The 22,128-nt window shown below is 39.4% G+C and overlaps 1 protein-coding gene across 1 annotated transcript in view; it reads left to right on the top strand.

The window, feature by feature from the left end:
• Window positions 1-22,128, top strand: part of F8 (coagulation factor VIII) — a 126,398-nt gene that overhangs the window by 48,753 nt on the left and 55,517 nt on the right. Inside the window, exons 6-13 of the mRNA XM_047100732.1 lie at window positions 354-431; window positions 2,296-2,517; window positions 4,558-4,819; window positions 5,100-5,271; window positions 6,510-6,603; window positions 11,412-11,626; window positions 13,781-13,931; window positions 20,815-21,024. Coding sequence (XP_046956688.1) covers window positions 354-431; window positions 2,296-2,517; window positions 4,558-4,819; window positions 5,100-5,271; window positions 6,510-6,603; window positions 11,412-11,626; window positions 13,781-13,931; window positions 20,815-21,024 — 1,404 coding nt within the window. The remainder of the gene's footprint in view (window positions 1-353; window positions 432-2,295; window positions 2,518-4,557; window positions 4,820-5,099; window positions 5,272-6,509; window positions 6,604-11,411; window positions 11,627-13,780; window positions 13,932-20,814; window positions 21,025-22,128) is intronic.

Below are 22,128 nucleotides of genomic sequence, written 5' to 3'. Positions count from 1 at the left end.
AGCAAAGTCGGATGCTTAACTGTAACCGAGGGAGCCACCCAGGCACCCCTGTCTGCTCCCTTTCAAATAAGTCAGTGAATGAATAGAGTGAAATCCCATGGCACAAACTAACCAATATTCTCCCTTCTCGTTATCACTTGTCATCATCCCTTCCCATCTACTGTCAGACAAATATAAGGAGAGACCATCAATTTGAGCAAGAAATGTCTGCCTTTTAGTAATTGTCTTCTCCCTTTTCCTTACTGATTGGGGGCAAAGACTGCTCACAGCATGGGACGGAGGGAAGGAGAAATGGAGCGTCATTCGTGAGACAGACACTGAGCTAGCCTTGTATTTGCCTCCTCTCTCCTCAGGAAAAAGCTGGCACTCATCTGCTCAGGCCCAGCATGAAATGCACACGGTCAACGGCTATGTCAACAGGTCTCTGCCAGGTATGTCCATTTGTGCTCAAGAATCCTCAGGATCTTCCTCACTCACCACCACAGCTCTCTCCTCTGGTTGTCTTCAGACAGCTCCGTATGCCCAGAGGAAAGCCCACTGAATTCTGGCGTCTGGTGGGGTCTTAAACTGAAGTGGCTGATTCTTTTTCCAGTCACCTAAAAATGAAGGCCTGCCCATGTACACAGAGCTCACAGATTTCTCTTTCCTTTTGCTTAAAATAGATGGGGCCAAGGATGAACAAATATTTAAGGAAAGCCTGAAATATGAAAGGGATATGCAGAGATAAATAAAATAATAATCCCAGAAGAAAAAGAGATAATCCTTAGAACTGAACAAAACTTGTCAAAAGGTCTACTTAGTATTTTCATAAAGATTCAAGAAGATACTGCATCAATAAAGTAATAATGGGATTTTATGAAAAAGAAATAACCAAATAAGGGTATGCTCACAAAAATGAGGAATATGGTTTTCAAAATACAAACTCAATAGAAGGCAGTTAGAATAGAGAAAATCTCCCAGAAATGAAAATGAAAAGAGATTGAGAATACAGTTTAAAACAGATTTCAGAAATCAAAGAAATGATAGATGAAAGTATTTGAGTCCTCATATAAAAATTTCCCAGTAGCATAAATTTTAAAAAGACTCCCACAAAAAATTATGATTGTGGAATTTCAGAGAACAAAGAGAAGATGTTTAAGCTTCCCCTGGGACAAACAGGTCACAAACAAAAGCAGGAAACTTAAATTGGCAATACCATTCAGGGCTTTCTAGGACTTACTAGACAGTTGGGACTTGACATGGAGACAAGAGATAATGGTAGCTAGCTTGGATTAAGATGGTGGGGATAGGGGCGCCTGGGTGGCGCAGTCGGTTGAGCGTCCGACTTCAGCCAGGTCACGATCTCGCGGTCCGTGAGTTCGAGCCCCGCGTCGGGCTCTGGGCTGATGGCTCAGAGCCTGGAGCCTGTTTCCGGTTCTGTGTCTCCCTCTCTCTCTGCCCCTCCCCCATTCGTGCTCTGTCTCTCTCTGTCCCAAAAATAAATAAACGTTGAAAAAAAAAATTTAAAAAAAAAAAAAAAGATGGTGGGGATAGTGATGATGGTGAAAAATAGATATATTTGAAAGATTCGGGAGCCAAAATACAAGAAAACTGTGCCCTAGTAGTTAACAGTGTGAGTCTAAGCATACGGCTGCTTGGGTTCCAATCTGAGCAAGTTAATTAACCTCTCTGGGCATTGGTTTCCTCTCCTGAACACAATAGTTTCTACATTCATATGGTTACTGGAGGGAGTGAATGAGTTACTTGTAAAATAGTTTGGATAGTGTTTGATATAAAATAAGTGCTCAGTAAATATTAGTGTTATTAATTATATTGCCATAACTGGTATCAGGTTGGATGTGAGAAGTGAGCATAGTAAAAAGAATAATTTTGATATTTTTCAAGGAGAAAATATTGGTCAATAAGAGAATAAGGGCTAGGGGTGAATCCTAGGTGATCTGTAATTTACTGAGGAGTCAGGAAAGGAGACAGAAGGAGCTGTCTAAACAACAGGGGAACAAAGCCCAGAGAGGTGTTGGCACAGAGATCGAGGGAGGAAGAGAATTTCAAGAAGGAATGAATGGTCAACAGGTTCAGGTGGCTGAAAATGGTCCATTGGATTTAGCAGCATGGCACTCACTGGTGGGTGACCTTGGTGAGAGCTGTTGGTTTGGCAGTACCCTAGCCTCCTTGGAAAGTTTTATTCCAAGTCAGTAATAAAATTTGAAGGTCAGTTTGTCCATCCTATCCTAGACAGCATTTTCCCTTTCAAATTCTCTACTTGCTGACCATAACTATCTTATTTCTACTTTATAGGTCTGATTGGATGCCACAAGAAATCAGTCTATTGGCATGTGATTGGAATGGGCACCACCCCCGAAGTGCACTCAATTTTTCTTGAAGGTCACACATTTCTCATCAGAAACCACCGCCAGGCCTCCTTGGAGATCTCACCAATAACTTTCCTCACTGCTCAGACATTCCTGATGGACCTTGGCCAGTTTCTACTGTTTTGTCACATCTCTTCCCACCAGCATGGTAATATCTGTTGATCTTAAAAATGAGTACTATACATATTCAGCTCTTCTTTTAGTGTCCACTGTCCAGTATAAGATTATGTTAGAACTCAACTGAGGTGCCCTAGTTGTCAGTTTTCAGAGTAAAGATTTCACCTTGAACGTAAGAGGGCTTGAGTGTTAGTAGTATTGGTGAATTTTTAGTCTAAATGACTATGATAGAGGGAGGGGAGATATTTTAGGAATGAATGCTGTGGTGAAAGGGAGGAAGACAGTACAGTATTGGTTTCCCAGCCTGATCCCATTAACTAGGCCTCAATACCATGGAGAGAGACATTGCAGGTCATAGCCGAAGAGATGTTTTATGAGAAATGTAAGGAAATAAGTCACCTAGGTTGTAGGATAGCAGTAGTGATACCGAGAGCAGTAAATAGCAAAGACAAGACGATACTGCAGTTCTCAGCATGAAAGCCCACACTCCTCGTGTACACGGAGGTGCTCTGTCAGCACCTGGTAGGAGGTGACACGCTGCGGGTGGAAGTTGCCAAGCATAGGTGACACACCACATGAGGTTTTCGAAGACGTCTTGATGAGGACTTTGCGAAGGGCCAAAGGTCCCATCTAAGTGAGTTGGGGCAACAGTGCTTACACTTTCAAATTATTGTTAATGTAACCTCATTGGGAGCTACAGCCTGTGAAAATTCATATAACACGATCATCCCACCCCCATTTGCTGTCTTGTGTGTTTACTCCACTAACTCCTCAACTCGCATCAATGTAACATCACTCCTTGCCTAGTTCCCTCTTGTGGCTATTGAGGGCTGTTGGAGAAACATGTTGAGGAGGCCTAATGTTTCATGTCTAACAGCACTCAGCACTCGTTTGTTCCTACCACTCTTGTATTAATGCTCTCTTCAGATTCCTTGTTTGCCTTGGAGAAGAGATTGGATCTTGCCACACTTCCACTATTTCCCCCTTATGTTCAGTGAGTGGCCTTGTCTATAGTCCTCTATAATGATGAAGAATGGGACCTCTTTTCCCCATCTGTTACATCATGTTTGGGGGACTTTTGATAAGACATTAGGGGGCAAAGGATATCCTACTGGGCACACAACAGGAATAGGTTATTTATTTGTATGCAGGTTGGTCACTATCTAGTTTGAAGGGTTTATGTTTTGTTTTATTATTTTGACTTGTTTCCACTGATTTTAATCCACATTTTGCAGAAAAATGCTTTGTCTTGTTGGACCTCAGATAAAACTTTTCATCTGTAGACCTAGAATAAATAACGTTTGAAGCCACATGAACTAGTTTAAACACTAGCTGTCTGCCGCTCCTGAGAGCTACCCTGTTCCCCATCACCCAGTAAACAGGCCCCCCTTCTTTGGATTGAGCTTCGGAACAGCCTGTGGCATAGACTGGGAAGGAGGTATTGCCATCCACATTTTTAAAGCCAGAGATGAGATTGCTTTAGGGCTCGCAACTAGTCACAGACAGACATGCTCTTAAAATATATGACATATTTCCTTAGCTCTAAGTTGTACCTTTCCATGTTTTTATGAACTTGGAATGTTTCTTGAAATTTATATCTATACTGACATTTTTCCTGATAAACTTATTAAATCGGTGGTTTGTATCATGATTCAATGGAATACATATAGAAATCATAGGTAACTGGAGGAGTGGGGAGTTGGTCTGACCTAGGCAACCACATGCTGAAAATACTCAGTGTGTCAAGTCTGCTCGTTTATAATTTGGGAGTTGGGGAGTGATAGGCTCAGAGCCAATACCACAAGGGAAATATTCATATATATTGTAAGAGCAAATGAGTGAGTGTTGGAAAAGGGATAAAACATAGATTGGAGGAGAGTCTGGCTGAAGGGAAACAGTGAGTGCAAAGACCATATAGGAAGAAAGCAACAAGGAACAGCTATGGGGGAGGTAATCCCTGTAGGAGAGTGGCAAAGAAGAGTACTGGCGTGGAGAAGAAAACACTTAGGAGAGGGTCTTGAAGGCCAGAGTCTTGTAGGAATCTGACATTGTTTGATTTGTCTGACTCCAGATGGCATGGAAGCTTATGTCAAAGTAGATAGCTGCCCAGAGGAACCCCAGCTACGGATGAAAACTAATGAAAAAGAGGAAGATTATGATGATGATCTTTATGATTCTGACATGGACATGGTTAGGTTTGATGGCGACAGCCCTTCTCCCTTTATTCAAATCCGCTCAGTTGCCAAGAAGCATCCTAAAACTTGGATCCACTATATTGCCGCCGAAGAGGAGGACTGGGACTATGCTCCCTCGGCCCCCACCCCCATTGACAGGTAAGCACCTTTGACTCTTGGTATGAACTCTTCCTCATTTTCAAAAAGTTCTTCCCAATTGTTCAAAACAACAAATCCTCAAGCCATGGTTGGGATTAAGTACAGATATGGAATCAAATAATATAGCCCTATTAACATAGCTAAGTATCAGGGATACTTGTATTTTTCTCCCTCCTTCCCTTGATTAAATCTCATGAGCTGTTTTAGAGCTGGATTTTAGCCACCTGTCCCTACCTAGAACTCTGCATCCCAACATGTCATCTATTTGTGTCTCATGCAGAAGTTATGAACATCTATATTTGAACAGTGGTCCTCAGCGGATTGGTAGGAAGTACAAAAAAGTTCGATTTATGGCATACACAGATGAAACATTTAAGACTCGTGAAGCTATTCAGTATGAATCAGGAATCCTAGGACCTTTACTTTATGGAGAAGTTGGAGACACACTGTTGGTAAGTTGAGGAGGAGATACAAGGTTGGGTCAGAAGACAAAGTCTGGAGAATTTTGAGTATCTAAAAGCTTCATAATTTAGCCTTGTCTCCAATGGATATGATCGTCTAAAAATCATAAATGTTACACAGATAAATGTGGACTATAAATTTGTTTTAAAAATATGAGTATATTGGGGCACCTGGGTGGCTTAGTCAGTTAAGTGACTATTCTGTTCCAAAAGGAAGTTTTCATAATGGAAGATGCTGCAGCCTTATTGTGTAGTAGTACAACAGAAGAGATGTTGTCATTAGATAGGAGGTGATTTTCGCAGGAGGGAATGTGGCCATATATGCACATAGGTGGGTAGATTTGATGGCGGGAGGGTGAGTACTCTCTTTTCTCAGTGAAAACAGAAGCACTTGACAGTGAGAATCTGGAAGCAGATATTAGTCAACTAAGTAAGTGGGAAGGTGAATTTCTAGGAAAACCTAACAGTAATGAAGTTTTAGGGTGATGGTGGGGTGGTCCAGAGCTGATGGCCAAGAAAATTCTTGAAGGCACCTTTGGTGCAAAAATGTGACTTTATTAAAGCATGTGGACAGGACCTGTGGGCAGGAAGAGCTGCACTGGGGTTGTAATGGGTAACTGATTATATACCCTCAGGTTCGGTGGGGGTCAGGGATAGAGTAAGTCTCTAAGAAATTTTGGAAACAAGGTTTCCAGGACCTTAAGGGGCTAGCTGTTGCTAGGGAAACTCCATTTATTATCGTTTAGTAGTCATGAGACCCTTCATATGTATATCAGGGGGCCCTAAGCTAGGGGAATGATTGCCAGCATATATCCTGGGGCAGTTGAGAGTGCTGTCATCCTAGTCGTCCCTGCTCATTCAGTGAAGAATTTTATCACCTGAGTCACTGTTTTCCTCTCAGCTGTTGGGGAACTAGGGCCCAAATGGTGGGAAAAGGCTGAAAAGAAGCAGTGTCCTCAGCAGACATTCAATTTCAATTAGTTTGAGAAGGTGCAAAGAATACTTCCTGAACAAGTGAAATAACTGTAAAGAAATGGAAAGGGGCCTTTAGTGAAAAACCTAAGTGACTATCTGAGCAGTTATACAGAAAGAACAAATGTTTTGAGCTTTATGTGGGCTCAAACCCCTACAGTATGGACATAAGGCAGCTTTTGTCTTCTGGAGATGGGCCACACTAGTTGATCCTGGCCCTTTTAAGACTTGGTCTTCTATTTCACTTTTACTTGCAGATTATATTTAAAAATCAAGCAAGCCGACCATATAACATCTACCCTCATGGAATCACTGACGTCAGTCCTTTGTACTCAGGGAGATTGCCTAAAGGTAAGTGTCACCTCAGTCATCTAAGTTCGCTTACCTGTAGATATGGATGAGGTCATAGCCTCAACAGCACTAACATTATACTGGCCTTCGCCCCAGCTGCTATGTATGATGTAGACACATCTATCACCCCCCTATCCTGTATGCTATAATTTCCATATGGATTACATCTATATACTTACCAATACACATAAGAAAATGCTATAATTTTTTGCTTTAAATGGTCATATGTAGTTTTAGACAATTATGAGGAAAAAATATTTCTTCATATTTACCTATTTACTATTACCAATGCAGCACTTCCATTCAGATCACTTCTCTTCAATCTGAAGAATTTCCTTTAGCATTCCTTATGGTGCAAGTATGCTGGAAATAGATTCTCTTCATTTTATCTTATTTGAAAATGTCTTTATTTTGTCTTCACTTTTGAAGGCTAATTTTGCCGGACATAGAATTCTGGGTTCAGAGGTGGTTTTTTTTTCCTTTTAGTACTTTCCAAATATTATTTGACACTCTTCTGGCATTTGTAATAGCTGAGTTTTGATTCCATTGAATTATTCTTCCCCTGGAGGTTATTTTTCTCTGGCTGTGATTTTCTTCATATTTATCCTGTTTGGGGTTTACTGATCTTCCAGGATCTGTACATTTGTTTTTACAAATTTGGAAAGATTGTGGTCATTATTTCTTTAAATAAATTTTTTACCCTATTCTCTATCCCCTTTCCTAGGTCTCTAATTACAAGAATGTTTGACCTCTTGGTATTGTCCTACATACCTTAATGTTTTCATCATATTTTTTTCTTTCTCCCTCTCATCTGTAGGTTGGATAGTTTCTATTGACCTATCTTGAAGTTCACTGACCTCAAACTGGAATTTCTAAGTCACAGTATACATATTTTTATTTTTAATAGATAGCCAGACTTTTGCCCCCAAATAAAGTTATAATTCACAGTCCTACCAGTCATATATGAAAGTGTAATTTCCCACATTATTGATATCTAGACATGGACAGTTTTTAAAAATCCTGCCAATCTTGTGGGTGAAAAGAGGTGTCTCAATGTTTTTTAAATTTTATTTTTAAATTTTAATTCCAGTATAGTTAAGAGTGTAATCTTAGTTTCAGGTTTACTATATAGTGATTCAACACTTCTATACAACACCTGGTGCTCATCACGACAAGTGCACTCCTTAATCCCCATCACCTACTTCACCTATCCCTCTATCCAACTCCCCTCTGGTAACCATCAGTCTGTTCTCTATGGTTGAGTCTGTTTCTTGGTTTCTCTCCCTCTCTTTTTCACTTTGCTCTTTTGTTTTGTTTCTTAGATTCCACATATGAGTGAAATCATATGGTATTTGTCTCTGAATGACTTTTTTCATTTAACATTATATACTTTCTAGCTCCATCCATGTCATTGAAAATGGCAAGATTTCATTCCTTTTTATGGCTGAGTGATAATTCATTGTGTGTGTGTGTGTGTGTGTGTGTGTGTGTGTGTGTACCACATCTTCTTTATTCATTCATTTAATTGATGGGCACTTGGGTTGCATCCATATCTTAACTATTGTAAATAATGCTGCAATAAACATAGGGGTGCATATATCTTCCAATTAGTGTTTTCATTTTCTTTGGGTAAATACACAGTAGTGGAATGACTGGATCATATGGTAATTCCATTTTTAACTTTTTGAGGAATTTCCATACTGTTTTCTACAGTAGCTATGCCACTTTGTATTCCCACAAACAGTACATGAGAGTTCCTTTCTCTCCGTATCCTCGCCAATACTTACTGTTTCCTGTGTTTTTTTATTCAGCCTCAGGCAAGGGAAACAAAAGCGAAACAACAACTGTTGGAACTACATCAAAATAAAAAGTTTCTGCACATCAAAGGAAACCATCAACAAAACAAAAAGACAACCTACTGAATGGGACAAGATATTTGCAAATGATATACCCAATAAGGGGTTAATATCCAAAACATATAAAGAACTTCTACAACTCAACACCAAAAATATAAATAATACAATTAAAAAAATGGGCAGAGAACCTGAGTAGACATTTTTTCAAAGAATGGACATACAGATGGCCAACAGACACATGAAATGATGCTCAACATCACTAATCATCAGGAAAATGCAAATCAAAACCAAAATTAGATATCACCTTATATCTTAGAAGGGCTAAAATAAAAAAGATGAAAAATAACAAGTGTTGGAGAGGATGTAGAGAAAAAGGAACCCACATATACTATTAGTTAGGAATGTAAATTGGTACAGTGTGGAGGTTCCTCAAAAAATTTAAAATTGAAACACCATATAATCTAATAATTCCACTATTGAGTATCTACACAAAGGAAATGAAAACACTAATTTGAAAAGATATATGTACTCCTATGTTTGTTGCGGCATTATTTGGATACCACATCTCTTTATACAATATGTGAGTTAAAACTTCAGTGAGCAGGGGCGCCTGGGTGGCTCAGTCAGTTAAGAGTCCCACTTCGGCTCAGGTCATGATCTCTCCATTCCTGAATTCAAGCCCCACGTCAGGCTCTGTGCTAACAGCTCAGAGCCTGGAGCCTGCTTCGGATTCTGTGTCTCCCTCTCTTTCTGCTCCTCCCCCACTGATGCTCTGTCTCTCTGTCTCAAAAATAAATAAACATAAAAAAAACTTCAGTGAGCAGTCCTTTGGAATATATTCAGGCCTGAAATTCTCAGAGTCAACTGGATTACCAACTATAGCTTACCACTGTGGTTTTGATGTCTCTATTTCTTTAAGCACTTGGTATTTTTTTCTTCTTCATAGATTTTCAGTTATTTATTATAAACATTTAATAATATCTATTCTATGTAATGGTGGACAGACCTGTTCATTTCTTTTTTAAAATTTTTTTTAACACTTATTTATTTTAGAGAGACAGAGCATGATTGGGGGTGGGGCAGAGAGAGAGGGAGACACACAATCTGAAACAGGGTCCAGGCTCTGAGCTGTCAGCACAGAGCCCAATGTGGGGCTTGAACCCACGAACCACGAGATCATAACCTGAGCCGAAGTCGGACGCTCAACCAACTGAGCCACCCACCCAGGTGCCCCAGACCTGTTAAGTTCTTTTTTTCACTTTTTAAAGTTTTTATTTTAATTCTAGTTAGTTAACATACACTGTTATATTAGTTTCAGGGGTACAATTTAGTGATTCAACACTTCCATACATCACCCAGCACTCATACGACAGGTGCACTTCATAATCCCCATCACCTATTTCACCCATCCCTTCACCTCCCCTCTGGTAACCATCAGTTTGTTCTCTGTAGTTAAGAGTCTGTTTCCCTCTCTCTCTCTCTCTCTCTCTCTCTCTCTCTCTCTTCCCCTATTTTTTTTTTTGTTTTCTTAAATTCCACATTTGAGTAAAACCATATGGTATTTGTCTTTTTCTGACTTATTTCACTTAGCATAATACTCTCTAGCTCCATCCATCTCTTTGCAAGTGGCAAGACTTCATTTTTTTATACCTGAATAATATTACATTTTACACACACACACACACACACACACACACACATGCACACATCACATCTTCTTTATCCATTCATCTATCAGTGGACACTTGGGCTACTTTCATATCTTGGCAATTGTCAATAATGCTGCTATAAACATAGGGGTGCATGTATTCCTTTGAATTAGTGTTTTGTATCCTTTAGGTAAATGCCCGGTAGTGCAACTGTTGGATCATAGGGTAGTTCTATTTTTATTTTTTGAAGAACCTCCATACTGTTTTCCAGGGTGGCTGCACCAGTTTGCATTTGCACCAACAGTGCAAGAGGGCTCCTCTTTCTCTACCTCCTCTCCAACACCCATTATTTCTTTTCTTTTTGATACTAGCCATTCTGACAGGTGTGAGGTGGTATCTGAATGTGGTTTTGATTTGTATTTCCCTGATAATGAGTGATGTTGAGCATCTTTTCATGTGTCTGTTGGCCATCTGGATGTTTTCTTTGGAGAAGTGTCTATTCATGTCTTCTGTCCATTTTTTAATTGGATGATTCACTTTTTGGCTGTTGAGTTTGATAAGTTCTTTATAGATTTTGTATACTAACCCCTTATCTGTTAAATCATTTGCAAATATCTTCTCCCATTGCATCAATTGTCTTTTAGTTTTGTTGAGTGTTTCCTTTGCTGTACAGAAGCTTTTTAATCTTGATGAGGTCCCAACAGTCCATTTTTTATTTCTTCTCTTTGCCTCAGGGAACTTACCTAGAAGAAAGTTGCTATGGCCAATGTCAAAGAGGTTACTGCCTGTCCTCTCTTCTAGGATTTTTATAGGCTTCAGGTCTCACATTTAGCTCTTTAATCTATTTTGAATTTATTTTTTGTGTCTGGTGTAAGAAGGTGGTACAGTTTCATTGCTTTGCATGTTGCTGTCCAGGTCTCCCAACACCATTTGTTGAAGAGACAGTCTTTTTCCCATTGGATATTCTTTCCTGCTTTGTCAAAGATTAATTGACCATATAGTTGTGGGTTCATTTCTGGGTGTTGTATTCTGTTCCAATGATCTATATGTCTGTTTTTGTGCCAGTACCATACTGTTTTAATCACTACAGCTTTGTAATATAACTTGAAGTCCTGGATCCACTTTTACTGTAAAACAATTGCATGAATCTTAAACTTATAATAGGTGAAAATTTAGTTTCAATTTATTAAGAAACGTGATATGTACATATAAATTTGTAGAGCCCTTGAAATAACAACATGATTTACTAAAATGTGGTTTGTTATAATCTAATCAAGAGATTTTGTGGTTTGGGTATGGATAGGTATGAAACATTTGAAAGATATGCCAATTATGCCAGGAGAGATATTCAAGTATAAATGGACAGTGACTGTAGAAGATGGGCCGACTAAATCAGATCCTCGGTGCCTGACTCGATATTACTCGAGCTTCATTAATCCAGAGAGAGATCTAGCTTCAGGACTCATTGGCCCTCTCCTCATATGCTACAAAGGATCTGTAGATCAAAGAGGAAACCAGGTGAGTTCTTCTCTTTCCAAGCCCTGGGTTTGATGGACCGATGATGAATATGAACTTCTAGATATTTGTTATACTCTTTCAGTGTATGTCCCCTAATAGCCTCCAGAAAAAACAGTAGTTTGCAATATTGGCCAATAAAAGAAATGAGCTGGGTTTTTCACAGCTGTTATTGAATTTAGTTTGGTGTAATAAACTTGCCTGCTGGAGGGATAGGAGAGCCTGGGCTCTAGAATATTTCTATAATACTCATTCCCAGCCTAGAATTCCACTTTCTGGGGGTTCTTGGCCGGCTCAGTCAGAAGGGCACATGACTTTCGGGGTCATGAGTTTGAGCCCGTCATTGGGTGTAGAGATTACTTAAATAAATAAAACTTAAAAAAATTTAATTCCACTTTCTATAGGTGGTCTTGCTCATTTTTACATGCTGAGCTACCACCCATATTTAGATGCCCCACAAATGTATATCATAGTGTAGCCTTCTCCCCTGGATGTCTCATCATAGGTGACTCAAAATTAACACATGTGCAGTGTCTAGCATAGCGCATGGCATGTAGTAGGGGTTCCATAAATATTTGTCGAGCAAAATACAGGAAAAGATATAAGATCTTTCAGAAATGTTGAAAATTTAGACCACTTACGCTGCTTTAAAAAAGTAGGGTTGAGTTGTCTGAATAAGAAAAGCCTAATGCTTGTCAAAAGCTCATTGCCTGGATCCAGAATAACTCAGTGCCATATTGCTGAGGCTTGACTACATGTCTATGTGGTTATGTATGAAACATAGGATTTGTACTAGTCTGAGAACATTTCATTTATTTAGGGAATAAAGCATGTGAATTTTAAAACATGTGGCACACAAATCGAAGAGGCAAAAATTTGGTCAAGTACCAGCCCTGAATTTTGTTTTCATAATAGTTTTTCTACTAGTTTTTGAAAAAGGACTGAAATGTACCTGTATATTTTCCAGCATTCTCCCCTCAGCATTTTGGTTTCTGTAGTGCTAGGTTATGCAAATTGAAATTTACACCTACTAGTGAAGTTCACACAGTAAGTCTTAACAAATTCAGTTAACAAGTACTAACTCCTAATTTTGGTTCATATAAAAACTGCTTTTCTGAAAAGAACTTTAAAACTTTTAAACAGAAAACTTAAGGGGCACCTGGGTGGCTCTGTCAGTTAAGCATCCAACTTCGGCTCAGGTCATGATCTCACGGTTTGTGAATTCAAGCCCCGCGTTGGGCTGTGTACTGACAGCTCGGAGCCTGGAGCCTGCTTCAGATTCTGTGTCTCCTCTCTCTGCCCCTCCCCCATTCGTGCTCTGTCTCTGTCTCCCAAAAATGAATAAATGTTAAAAAAAAAAAAATAAACAGAGGGGTGCCTGGGTGGCTCAGTTGGTTAAGCGTCCCACTTCGGCTCAGGTCATGATCTGGCGGTCTGTGAGTTCGAGCCCCGCGTCGGGCTCTGTGCCAACAGCTCAGAGCCTGGAGCCTGTTCCAGATTCTGTGTCTCCCTCTCTCCCTGATCCTCCCCCGTTCATGCTCTGTCTCTCTCTGTCTCAAAAATAAATAAAATAAACGTTAAAAAAAATTTTTTTTTAAATAAACAGAAAAGTTAAGATATTTGTGTTAGTTAACATTTTATGGTCCATTTTAACTTTGTTATTTGATTTCTGTTTTCTGTTTTTATTTTTTTATAGATTGGTAGCTTTATGGAAGGACACTTGCCTGTCGGAATTTTAGGAGAGGCATTAATCTTACTTGATTTGACTAACTTGTTTAAGAAAAACACTGAATAATCACTTGAGTCTTTAAAGAATGAAAATCCTCTAATCTGAACTTGGAGGAAATGAGGCTGCAGACTGTACCAAAAAATCAGTCAGCATTTGACTTTGGGTCCAGAAGAAACTAAGTTGGTGGGTCCAGTCACCCTCTTGCCTTGAGGGCACATCTGCTCTAAACATATACTCACTGTTTGCAGCACCTGCTCCTCCCCCCAGGCCCTGGTATGTGCCATAATAGTGACCTTAGGGAGAAATGGAATTGAACCAAAGGATTCAGTATAGATATAGCACATGTATGCCATCACTTCGTGCAGACTGCTAATTCCTACCTAACAAGACTCATAGCATTTCTTTCTTTCAATATGTACAATTAACAGATGATGTCAGACAAGAGAAACGTCATCCTGTTTTCTGTATTTGATGAGAACCAAAGCTGGTACCTCGCAGAGAATATGAAGCGCTTCCTCCCGAATGCAGATGCAGTGCCACCCCACGACCCGGAGCTCCAGGTCTCTAACATCATGCACAGTAAGTAAAGCAGCACTTGAGTCCAGTGGGTGATGGATAAAGGAAAACTGAAGCCACCAAATTGATGTCCAGATTAATTGATATGCCAGGCAAGAGTCTTATTTCCTTAAAAATTGTTACATATGAACATACACAGTTTTCTGTAAGTACATAAATGTGATCATATAATGCATACGCTTTTGTCTTTTAGAAGATATCAAGCATTCAGAGAACTTTATTCTTAAGGAATAAATCAAATAAGACACAACTTTCATTTATCCAAATATGCATAATCCATCCTTAATATAAAATGCATGTGGGGCACTGGTAGAGCATACAACCTCTGATCTCAAGGTTGTAAGTTTGAGCCCCTCGTTGGGTGTGGAGATTACTTAAAACTAAAATTGTATTTATTTATTTATGTATTTATGTATGTATTTATTTATTTATTATTTTTCTTTTTAGTGAAAGAGAGAGAGCACAAGTGAGGGAGAGAGACAAAAAGAATCTTAAGCAGGCTCCATGCTCAGTGCAGAGCCTGACATAGGGCTCAATCCCAGGACCCCGGGGTCATGACCTCAGCCAAAATCAAGAGTCAGACGCTCAACCAACTGAGCCACCCAGGTGCTCCTAAAACTAAAATTTTAAAAATTATTTTAATGCATTCAATTGGTAAGTTACACATGAACTACAAAGGGAATGCAATTTTAGACATGTAAACCCATTGCTAGCTACAGTCAAATTAATCAAGACTCTGTACATTAAAAAGAAATCTTTTTTTCTAGCTTTATTGAGGTAGAACTGATGAATAAAAATTATATATATTTAAGGTACACAACATGATTTTTTTATGTTTATTTGGCTGCCTCCTCCCTTTTATCTCTCTATTTCCTCCCAAACTATACCTTCCCACTAAGGATTCCATATTCTAATAGCTCATGTTTTTTTGTTTTTTTTTTAAATTTTTTTTTTTCAACGTTTATTTATTTTTGGGACAGAGAGAGACAGAGCATGAACGGGGGAGGGGCAGAGAGAGAGGGAGACACAGAATCGGAAACAGGCTCCAGGCTCCGAGCCATCAGCCCAGAGCCCGACGCGGGGCTCGAACTCACGGACCGCGAGATCGTGACCTGGCTGAAGTCGGACGCTCAACCGACTGCGCCACCCAGGCGCCCCTCTAATAGCTCATGTTAAAACGTATTTTCTCCATGATTATATAACCATATATGAACACATATATATATATTGTGTTAGTCTGCAAGGCCTACCCTAACCTTTAAAGGACCACAGACTGAGTGACTTCATGGCAGACGGTTACTTCGTCACAGTTTTGGAGGCTAAAGATCTGACATCTGGGTGTCAGCAGAAGGGGCCTGTTGACTTGTTGATGGCCACTTTCTGTATCCTCACACGGTCTTTCCTCTGTGCGTGCACATGTCTGGGTACAAACTTCATGTTCTTAGGGCCACCCTCAGACCTCATTTGATGAATTACCTGTTTAAACACCTGATCTCTGAACACAGTCACATTCGGAGACACTAGAGGTTAGAACTTCAACATATGAATTTGGGGAGGAGCGCAGTTCAGCCTATTACATACACACATATATGTGTGTGTTTTATACATACACACACAAGTCAGAGTGGTCAACAATATAATTTAAAAATTTCAATCTCACTACAGGAAAATGCAAAATAGAATACCAATGCTGTGACACTTGCTACCTATCAGACTGGCAAAATGATAAGACAGTAACACAATTATTACTCGTGGGCTTGTGAGGGCAAGGGTATGCTCATGCGATGGTAGTACACAAGTAGTACAGTATTTTGACACAGATCTGATTGAAACCATTAAAATTAAAAATATATGCATTTGCCATTCTTGTTCTGGTTAAGATGGAATGAGCACATTTCACCCTGTCTGTCCCACTGGATGACTGAAATTCCTTAACAGCAGATAATTGGGGAAGGAAGCTAGAAATATTTCAAAGCACGCATATTACAAGTGAAGAAATGAATGCAGATTTAATGTAGAATATCTTTGGGTCAGGCAGGGGAGGAAAATGTGTGGCTTTGATGAAACTTGAATGCTGTAGCCCTTGCTTGTTCCATTTGGGCCAGCAATTCAAAGTGGGGAGGAATATCCCACCAAACTAGGGGAGTCTCCCCCCAAACCAGGGACCTCCTTCCCTCTGTCTCCTTTCCCCTTAATACGAGGAATTAAGATGCTGTAACTTTTTGGAAACTCAGTTTTTTGGGATTTTATTTGGGTAGGTTTGGGGGTCCACACCATTTCTATCCCCTGGGGAAAACACAATGAGGGAGAGAGTAAACGGGGAGGAAACCTCTCCTTTCCCACCTTTGCCTTTCGCTTCTTGAAAATGGACCCCTGGGGAACAAATATGCCAGGTTTTATTTTTAAAAACTTAGAAACAATCAAAATGTCCCACAGTAGGCAAATGGTTAAACAAACTGTGGTACATCCACACACTTGAATACTCAGCAATAAAACAGAATGAACATTGATACACAAAACATGAATGAACCCTGAAGGCATTAAGCTGAGTGATAATATCCAGTCACAAAAGGTGGCATACTGTGTTATTTCATTTACAAGGGCATTCTGGGGAAGGATGGAAAATAGAATAGTGGTTGTCAGAGCTTGGGTGGAGCCGGAGCTTGATTCTTTGCAATGAAGGGCTCCAGTACAATGGAGTTTTCCGTGTTGAATGAGATGTTCTGTATCCTGATTGTCCTCGTGGCTACACACATTGGTGTATGTGCTGAAACTCACAGAACTGTGCTCCAAATAAGAACCAATTTTACTATGTAAATTTTTAGAATTAAATATATATACCTTTTGATCCAACATTCCTACTGCTGGGATATATCTCATGGGAGTAAAACACCAGTACATAAGGACAGATGTACAGGGATGTATTGTAGCAGTGTTTATAGTGCCTAAAACAAATAAACTAAAGTCAAAGGTAATGCCTATCATTAGAGGGATGTTTCAATATATTGTGGCACACCCATAATATGAAATATCATGAAGCCATTAAAAAGAATGGATCAGAGCTGTACCCAGCTACTTAAAGCAATTTCTGTTAAGTATTGTTGAATAACCTAATGCAGATGCAGAAAAAGTATATGTAATATGACCTCATTTTTGTAAAGTAAATAATGACCACAAGAGAGAAAGCATAGACATGTATGTATATATATGTAGAGAGTGATATGTTTTCAAGGCAATGTGATATGTTCTAATCATTCTGGGCTAGGGCTCTTTCCTCAGTATTTCTAATCATATCTCTATCACTTTATTCCCACTTTGTTTCAAAAACAAAACTATGTAAGTTATGTCAAGAAAATGTGGCAATACAAGTCTAGAGAAGGAATATATGTTCTACTTTTTCAAGTCCAATCTGACCATCTCTCTCCTACGGGGGGCATGTAGCCCATTGCATGGGATTTATTGGTACTATCGGATTTTGTGTTTCCTATTTTTTCTGAATTTTTCATTTTTTTCTCCTTTGTTGCTTTTTTGATTAAGCTATTTTTAAACTCCATCTTTTTCCTTTACTATTTTGGAAGTTATGCACACTTCTATTTACTTTTGGGGACAATTGCTCTTTAAGTTTTATTTATTTGATAGAGGGGGGAGGGGCAGAGAGAGAGGGACAGAAAATCCCAAGCAGGCTCCACGCTCTCAGCTGTTAGATGCATGGCTCAAACCCATGAACCATGAGATCATGACCTGAGCCAAAACCAAGAGTCAGACACTCAACCAATTGAGCCACCCAGGTGCCCCTGGGGAGGATTACTCTTAAAATACTGCCCTTCATACAAAGTCTGAGGTTGTTCTTTGCCTTGTTTCATTTCCAGATATTCCAGAAATATAATTGACATATAACATTGTGTAAGTTTAAGGTGTACAACATGTTTATTTGATATACTTATCTATTGCAAAATGATCACCACCATACTGTCAGCTGACACCTCCATCATGTCACATAATTATCATTTCTTTTTTCTAGTGAGAACATTTCAGATCTACTCTCTTAGCAACTTTCAAGTACATAATACAGTATTATTAACTATAATCACCATGCTGTAAATTAGATCCCCAGAACTTGTCTTATAACTGATATTTTGTACCCTTTGACCAACATCTCCCCATTTCCCCCACCGCCCTCCTGGTAACCACCATTATACTCTCTGTTTCTATGAATTCAGCTTTCTTAGATTCCACATATAAGTGGAATCATACACTGTTTGTCTTTCTGTCTCTGTCTGATCTATTTTACTAATGATCACATTTCCCTAATGATTAATGATGATGAGCATCTTTTCATGTACCCATTGACCAACCAACAGTTGGATGCTTAACCAACTGAACCACCCAGGGACACCTTCCTCTGCCCTTTTTAAAAATCAGAGGGTTTTTTTTGTTATTGAGTTTTATGAGTTCATTATATATTTTGGATATTAAGCCCTTACCAGATAAATGATTTGCAGATATTTTCTCCTATTCCTTAGGCTGCCTTTTCATTTTGTTGATTGTTTCTTTTGCTGTGCAGAAGCTTCTTAGTTTCATGTCATCCCACTTGTTAATTTTTCCTTTGTTGCTTGTGCTTTTGGTGTCATATCGAGAAAAATCATCACCAAAACCAATGTTTGTAGGAGTTTTACACTTTCAGGTCTTATGTTTAAGTCTTTAATGCATTTCAGGTTAATTTTTGTGTAGGGTGTAAGGGTTCAGTTTCTTTCTTCTCCAGATGCCTATTCAGTTTTCCCAGCACCACTTATTGAAGGCATTACCCTTTCCTCATTGAATATTCTTTTTTAAAATTTATTTCTTTTGAAAGAGGGAGAGAGAGCACAAGCAAGCGTGTGAGCAGGGGAGGGGCAGAGAGAGAGAGGGAGAGAGAGAATCCCAAGCAGGTTCCCTGCTTTCAGCACAGAGCCCGACGCGGGGCTCCATCTCACAAACTGTGAGATCGTGACCTGAGCTGAAACCAAAAGAGTCGGATACTTAACCGACTGAGCCACCCAGGAGCCCCCTCATTGAATATTTTTGATTGCTTTGTCAAATCTTAGTTGGCCGTATACTTAAGGATATATTTCTGGGCTTTTGATTCTCTTCCATTGGTCTATGACTATTTTTGTGCCAGTACCATACTGCTTTAATTACTACAGCTTTGTAGTGTAGCCTGAAATCAGCCATTGTGATTGCCCCCAGCTTTGTTCTTTCTCAAGATTGTTTTGGCTATTCAGAGTCTTTTGTTGTTCCATATGAATAGTCATATTTTCAGGGTGCCTGGGTGGCTCAGTCAGTTAAGCATCTGACTCTTGGTTTCGGCTCAGGTCATGATCTCGCAGTTCGTGGGTTCAAGCCTTGCGTCAGGCCCACACTGACAGTACAGAGCCTACTTGAGATTCTGTCTCTCTCCTCTCTCTTGGCCCCTCCCCTGTTCACATGCGCTCTCTCTCTCTCTCTCAAAATAAATAAATAAATAAATAACCTTTAAAAAATAAATGAATAGTCATATTTTCCATCAGCATTTAGCAAATAGCTCATTCTCTTTTGCTACCAGTTTGAAATGCTGCCTTTATCACGTATTAAATTCCCATGTATATCTGTATCTCTTTCTGGACTCTATATTCTGATTGACATATTCATGTATACCTGTGGATGACCACACCTTCAATTACAATAGACTTATAATATCTTTTAATGCTTTGTAGGGCAAGAAATTTGATTCTCGCTTAGTTGCCCTCAGCTAGAATCTGAGCATTGCTTAGTAGATTTGTGAACCACTCTGCAGAATAGACAGGCACTTATTGAATAGATAGATAGATAGATGTATGGAAGAGGCTTTCAGAAATAATTCCCTTTATAGAAGAAAGTCACTGTTACTTTTGTTTAGCTTTTTATTTAGAAATAATTTCAAACTTACAGAACTTCTACAAGAATATTATAGAGAACTCCCATATACCTTTTACCCAAATTCATTAATTTTTTTAAAACATTTATTTAGGGGCGCCTGGGTGGCGCAGTCGGTTAAGCGTCCGACTTCAGCCAGGTCACGATCTCGCGGTCCGTGAGTTCGAGCCCCGCGTCGGGCTCTGGGCTGATGGCTCAGAGCCTGGAGCCTGTTTCCGGTTCTGTGTCTCCCTCTCTCTCTGCCCCTCCCCCGTTCGTGCTCTGTCTCTCTCTGTCCCAAAAATAAATAAACGTTGAAAAAAAAAAGAGACAGAGAGAGACAGAGCATGAGCATGGGAGGGGCAGAGAGAGGAGGAGACCCAGAATACGAAGCAGGCTCCAGACTCTGAGCTGTCAGCACAGAGCCCAAATCAGGGCTTGAACTCACAAACCACGAGATCATGACCTGAGCCAAAGTTGGACGCTTGACCAACTGAGCCACCCAGGCTCCCCAATTCACTAATTTTTAATATTTTTCCTTATTTACTGTATTATTCTCTTTTTTCTCCATATACTTTTATTGCTTATTTTCCAATTCAGAACAGGTTGCAGACATCATGCTGTTTTATCTCATAATACTTCATTTTGCATTCACTATGAGTACAGATATTTTTTGAAAAACTTTAACATTGCTACAATACAATTATCTAATTGGCAGCCAGTATTCCAATTGTATAAATCAAGGCCGTCTTTTGTAGCATTTCCCTCTCCAGTTCACGGAGGGTTAAAGTCTATGACTCTTCTCGCTTTGCGTCTGGGAGCTAGGTGACCAAGTACTAGTGATGTACTGTTATGGAAAGTATAGCGCTACCTCTCCTTGGGAATAAGGTAATGGGCTTAACCCGTCATTATTTTTCATCATACCACGACAACCCAAAATAATAAATCAAATGTCTTGTTCCCATTTGGTTTGCAGGCATCAACGGCTATGTTTTTGACAACTTGCAGCTGTCAGTTTGTTTGCATGAAGTGGCATACTGGTACATTCTAAGTGTTGGAGCACAAACTGACTTCCTGTCTGTCTTCTTCTCTGGATACACCTTCAAACACAAAATGGTCTATGAAGACACACTTACCCTATTCCCATTCTCAGGAGAAACTGTCTTCATGTCAATGGAAAATCCAGGTTAGCTATTTATATTATTCTCTTACTAACAGCTGTGATCCTTGCTCGCTGTTCATGTGTTCACGTGGGAGCAGATACTGAATGGTCCAAGTGATGTTAGTAATTGCAAGGCATTTTAATGACAGCAGAACATCAGGTATTTAACTTAAAGTCTTTCCTCTAAAAAGTGCCTTTACTTACCATTGCCCAAAATCTTAAGTGTGCTTACTAAACTGTAGTGGTGAATATATATTTATAGATGCAGTTACCATGTGTGAGCTGAACATGTTTCTGTGTGCTTTGTGAACACTTGTACTGTCATCTGAATACCACCGAGTAATCTCTCTTGGTACACATACCCTCAAACCACTGGGGAGCCTTTGGGATGGTTGTGGCTGTCACTTTCTCATCTTCCTTCTCCGTCCGTAACCACTGCAAGGCTTTTGACAGCATCAGCTGTCAGCAAAAACACTGACATGGCCTAAATCCAACACAGATTGTTGCTACATTCATACAGCTTAGTAACGAGTGCTAGGCCACTCCATGCTCTCGTCCTTCACACCTCTGTTGTCTGCGGGGAAGAGCATGTCAGATTGTAGTTCTTCTCTTACACTGAAGGCCTCTCTGGACATAAACTCTCAAAGGGAAATTTCTGGGGAATAAAAACCAGTCTCATCCTATATAAACATATGTTCACCTTTATACCCAGAAACTTATTGTACTTACAAGTGATGGATTTTTGTGGAAAGTGAGTAAAGAAGAACCTGGCAGAACTCCAGCAGTATCTCTGGAAGTGTCTTGTACATTTATGTCTTTGTTATCTGTTTTCCAACTAATTTTCAAACTCACTGAGGACAGAGACCTTGTTTATCTTATTCATCACTATATCCCTAATGTATATAGTTCCTGGCCTGTAGTGAGTGCTTAATAAATATTTCTTTCAATTAACAAATGAATATGTACCAAAAAGATGATAAAACATTATGTATAATATGGCTATAAATATCTAAACCAAAGAGAGAAATTGTGTGTATGTGTATGTATGTGTATAGGCAGAGAAAAATATTACAAATAACAATATTTTATGAAGCTTTTAAACTATTTTGGTGATTACTTAAATTCTAC

The sequence above is a fragment of the Lynx rufus genome, unplaced genomic scaffold, assembly GCF_022079265.1.
Source record: "Lynx rufus isolate CCGP_SWC_20201006 ecotype Redwood Valley unplaced genomic scaffold, mLynRuf1.p SCAF_52, whole genome shotgun sequence".
NCBI classification, from domain to species: Eukaryota; Metazoa; Chordata; class Mammalia; order Carnivora; family Felidae; genus Lynx; species Lynx rufus.
The sequence above is the reverse complement of the archived record's forward strand: the minus strand, read 5'-3'. Positions and strand labels throughout refer to the sequence as shown.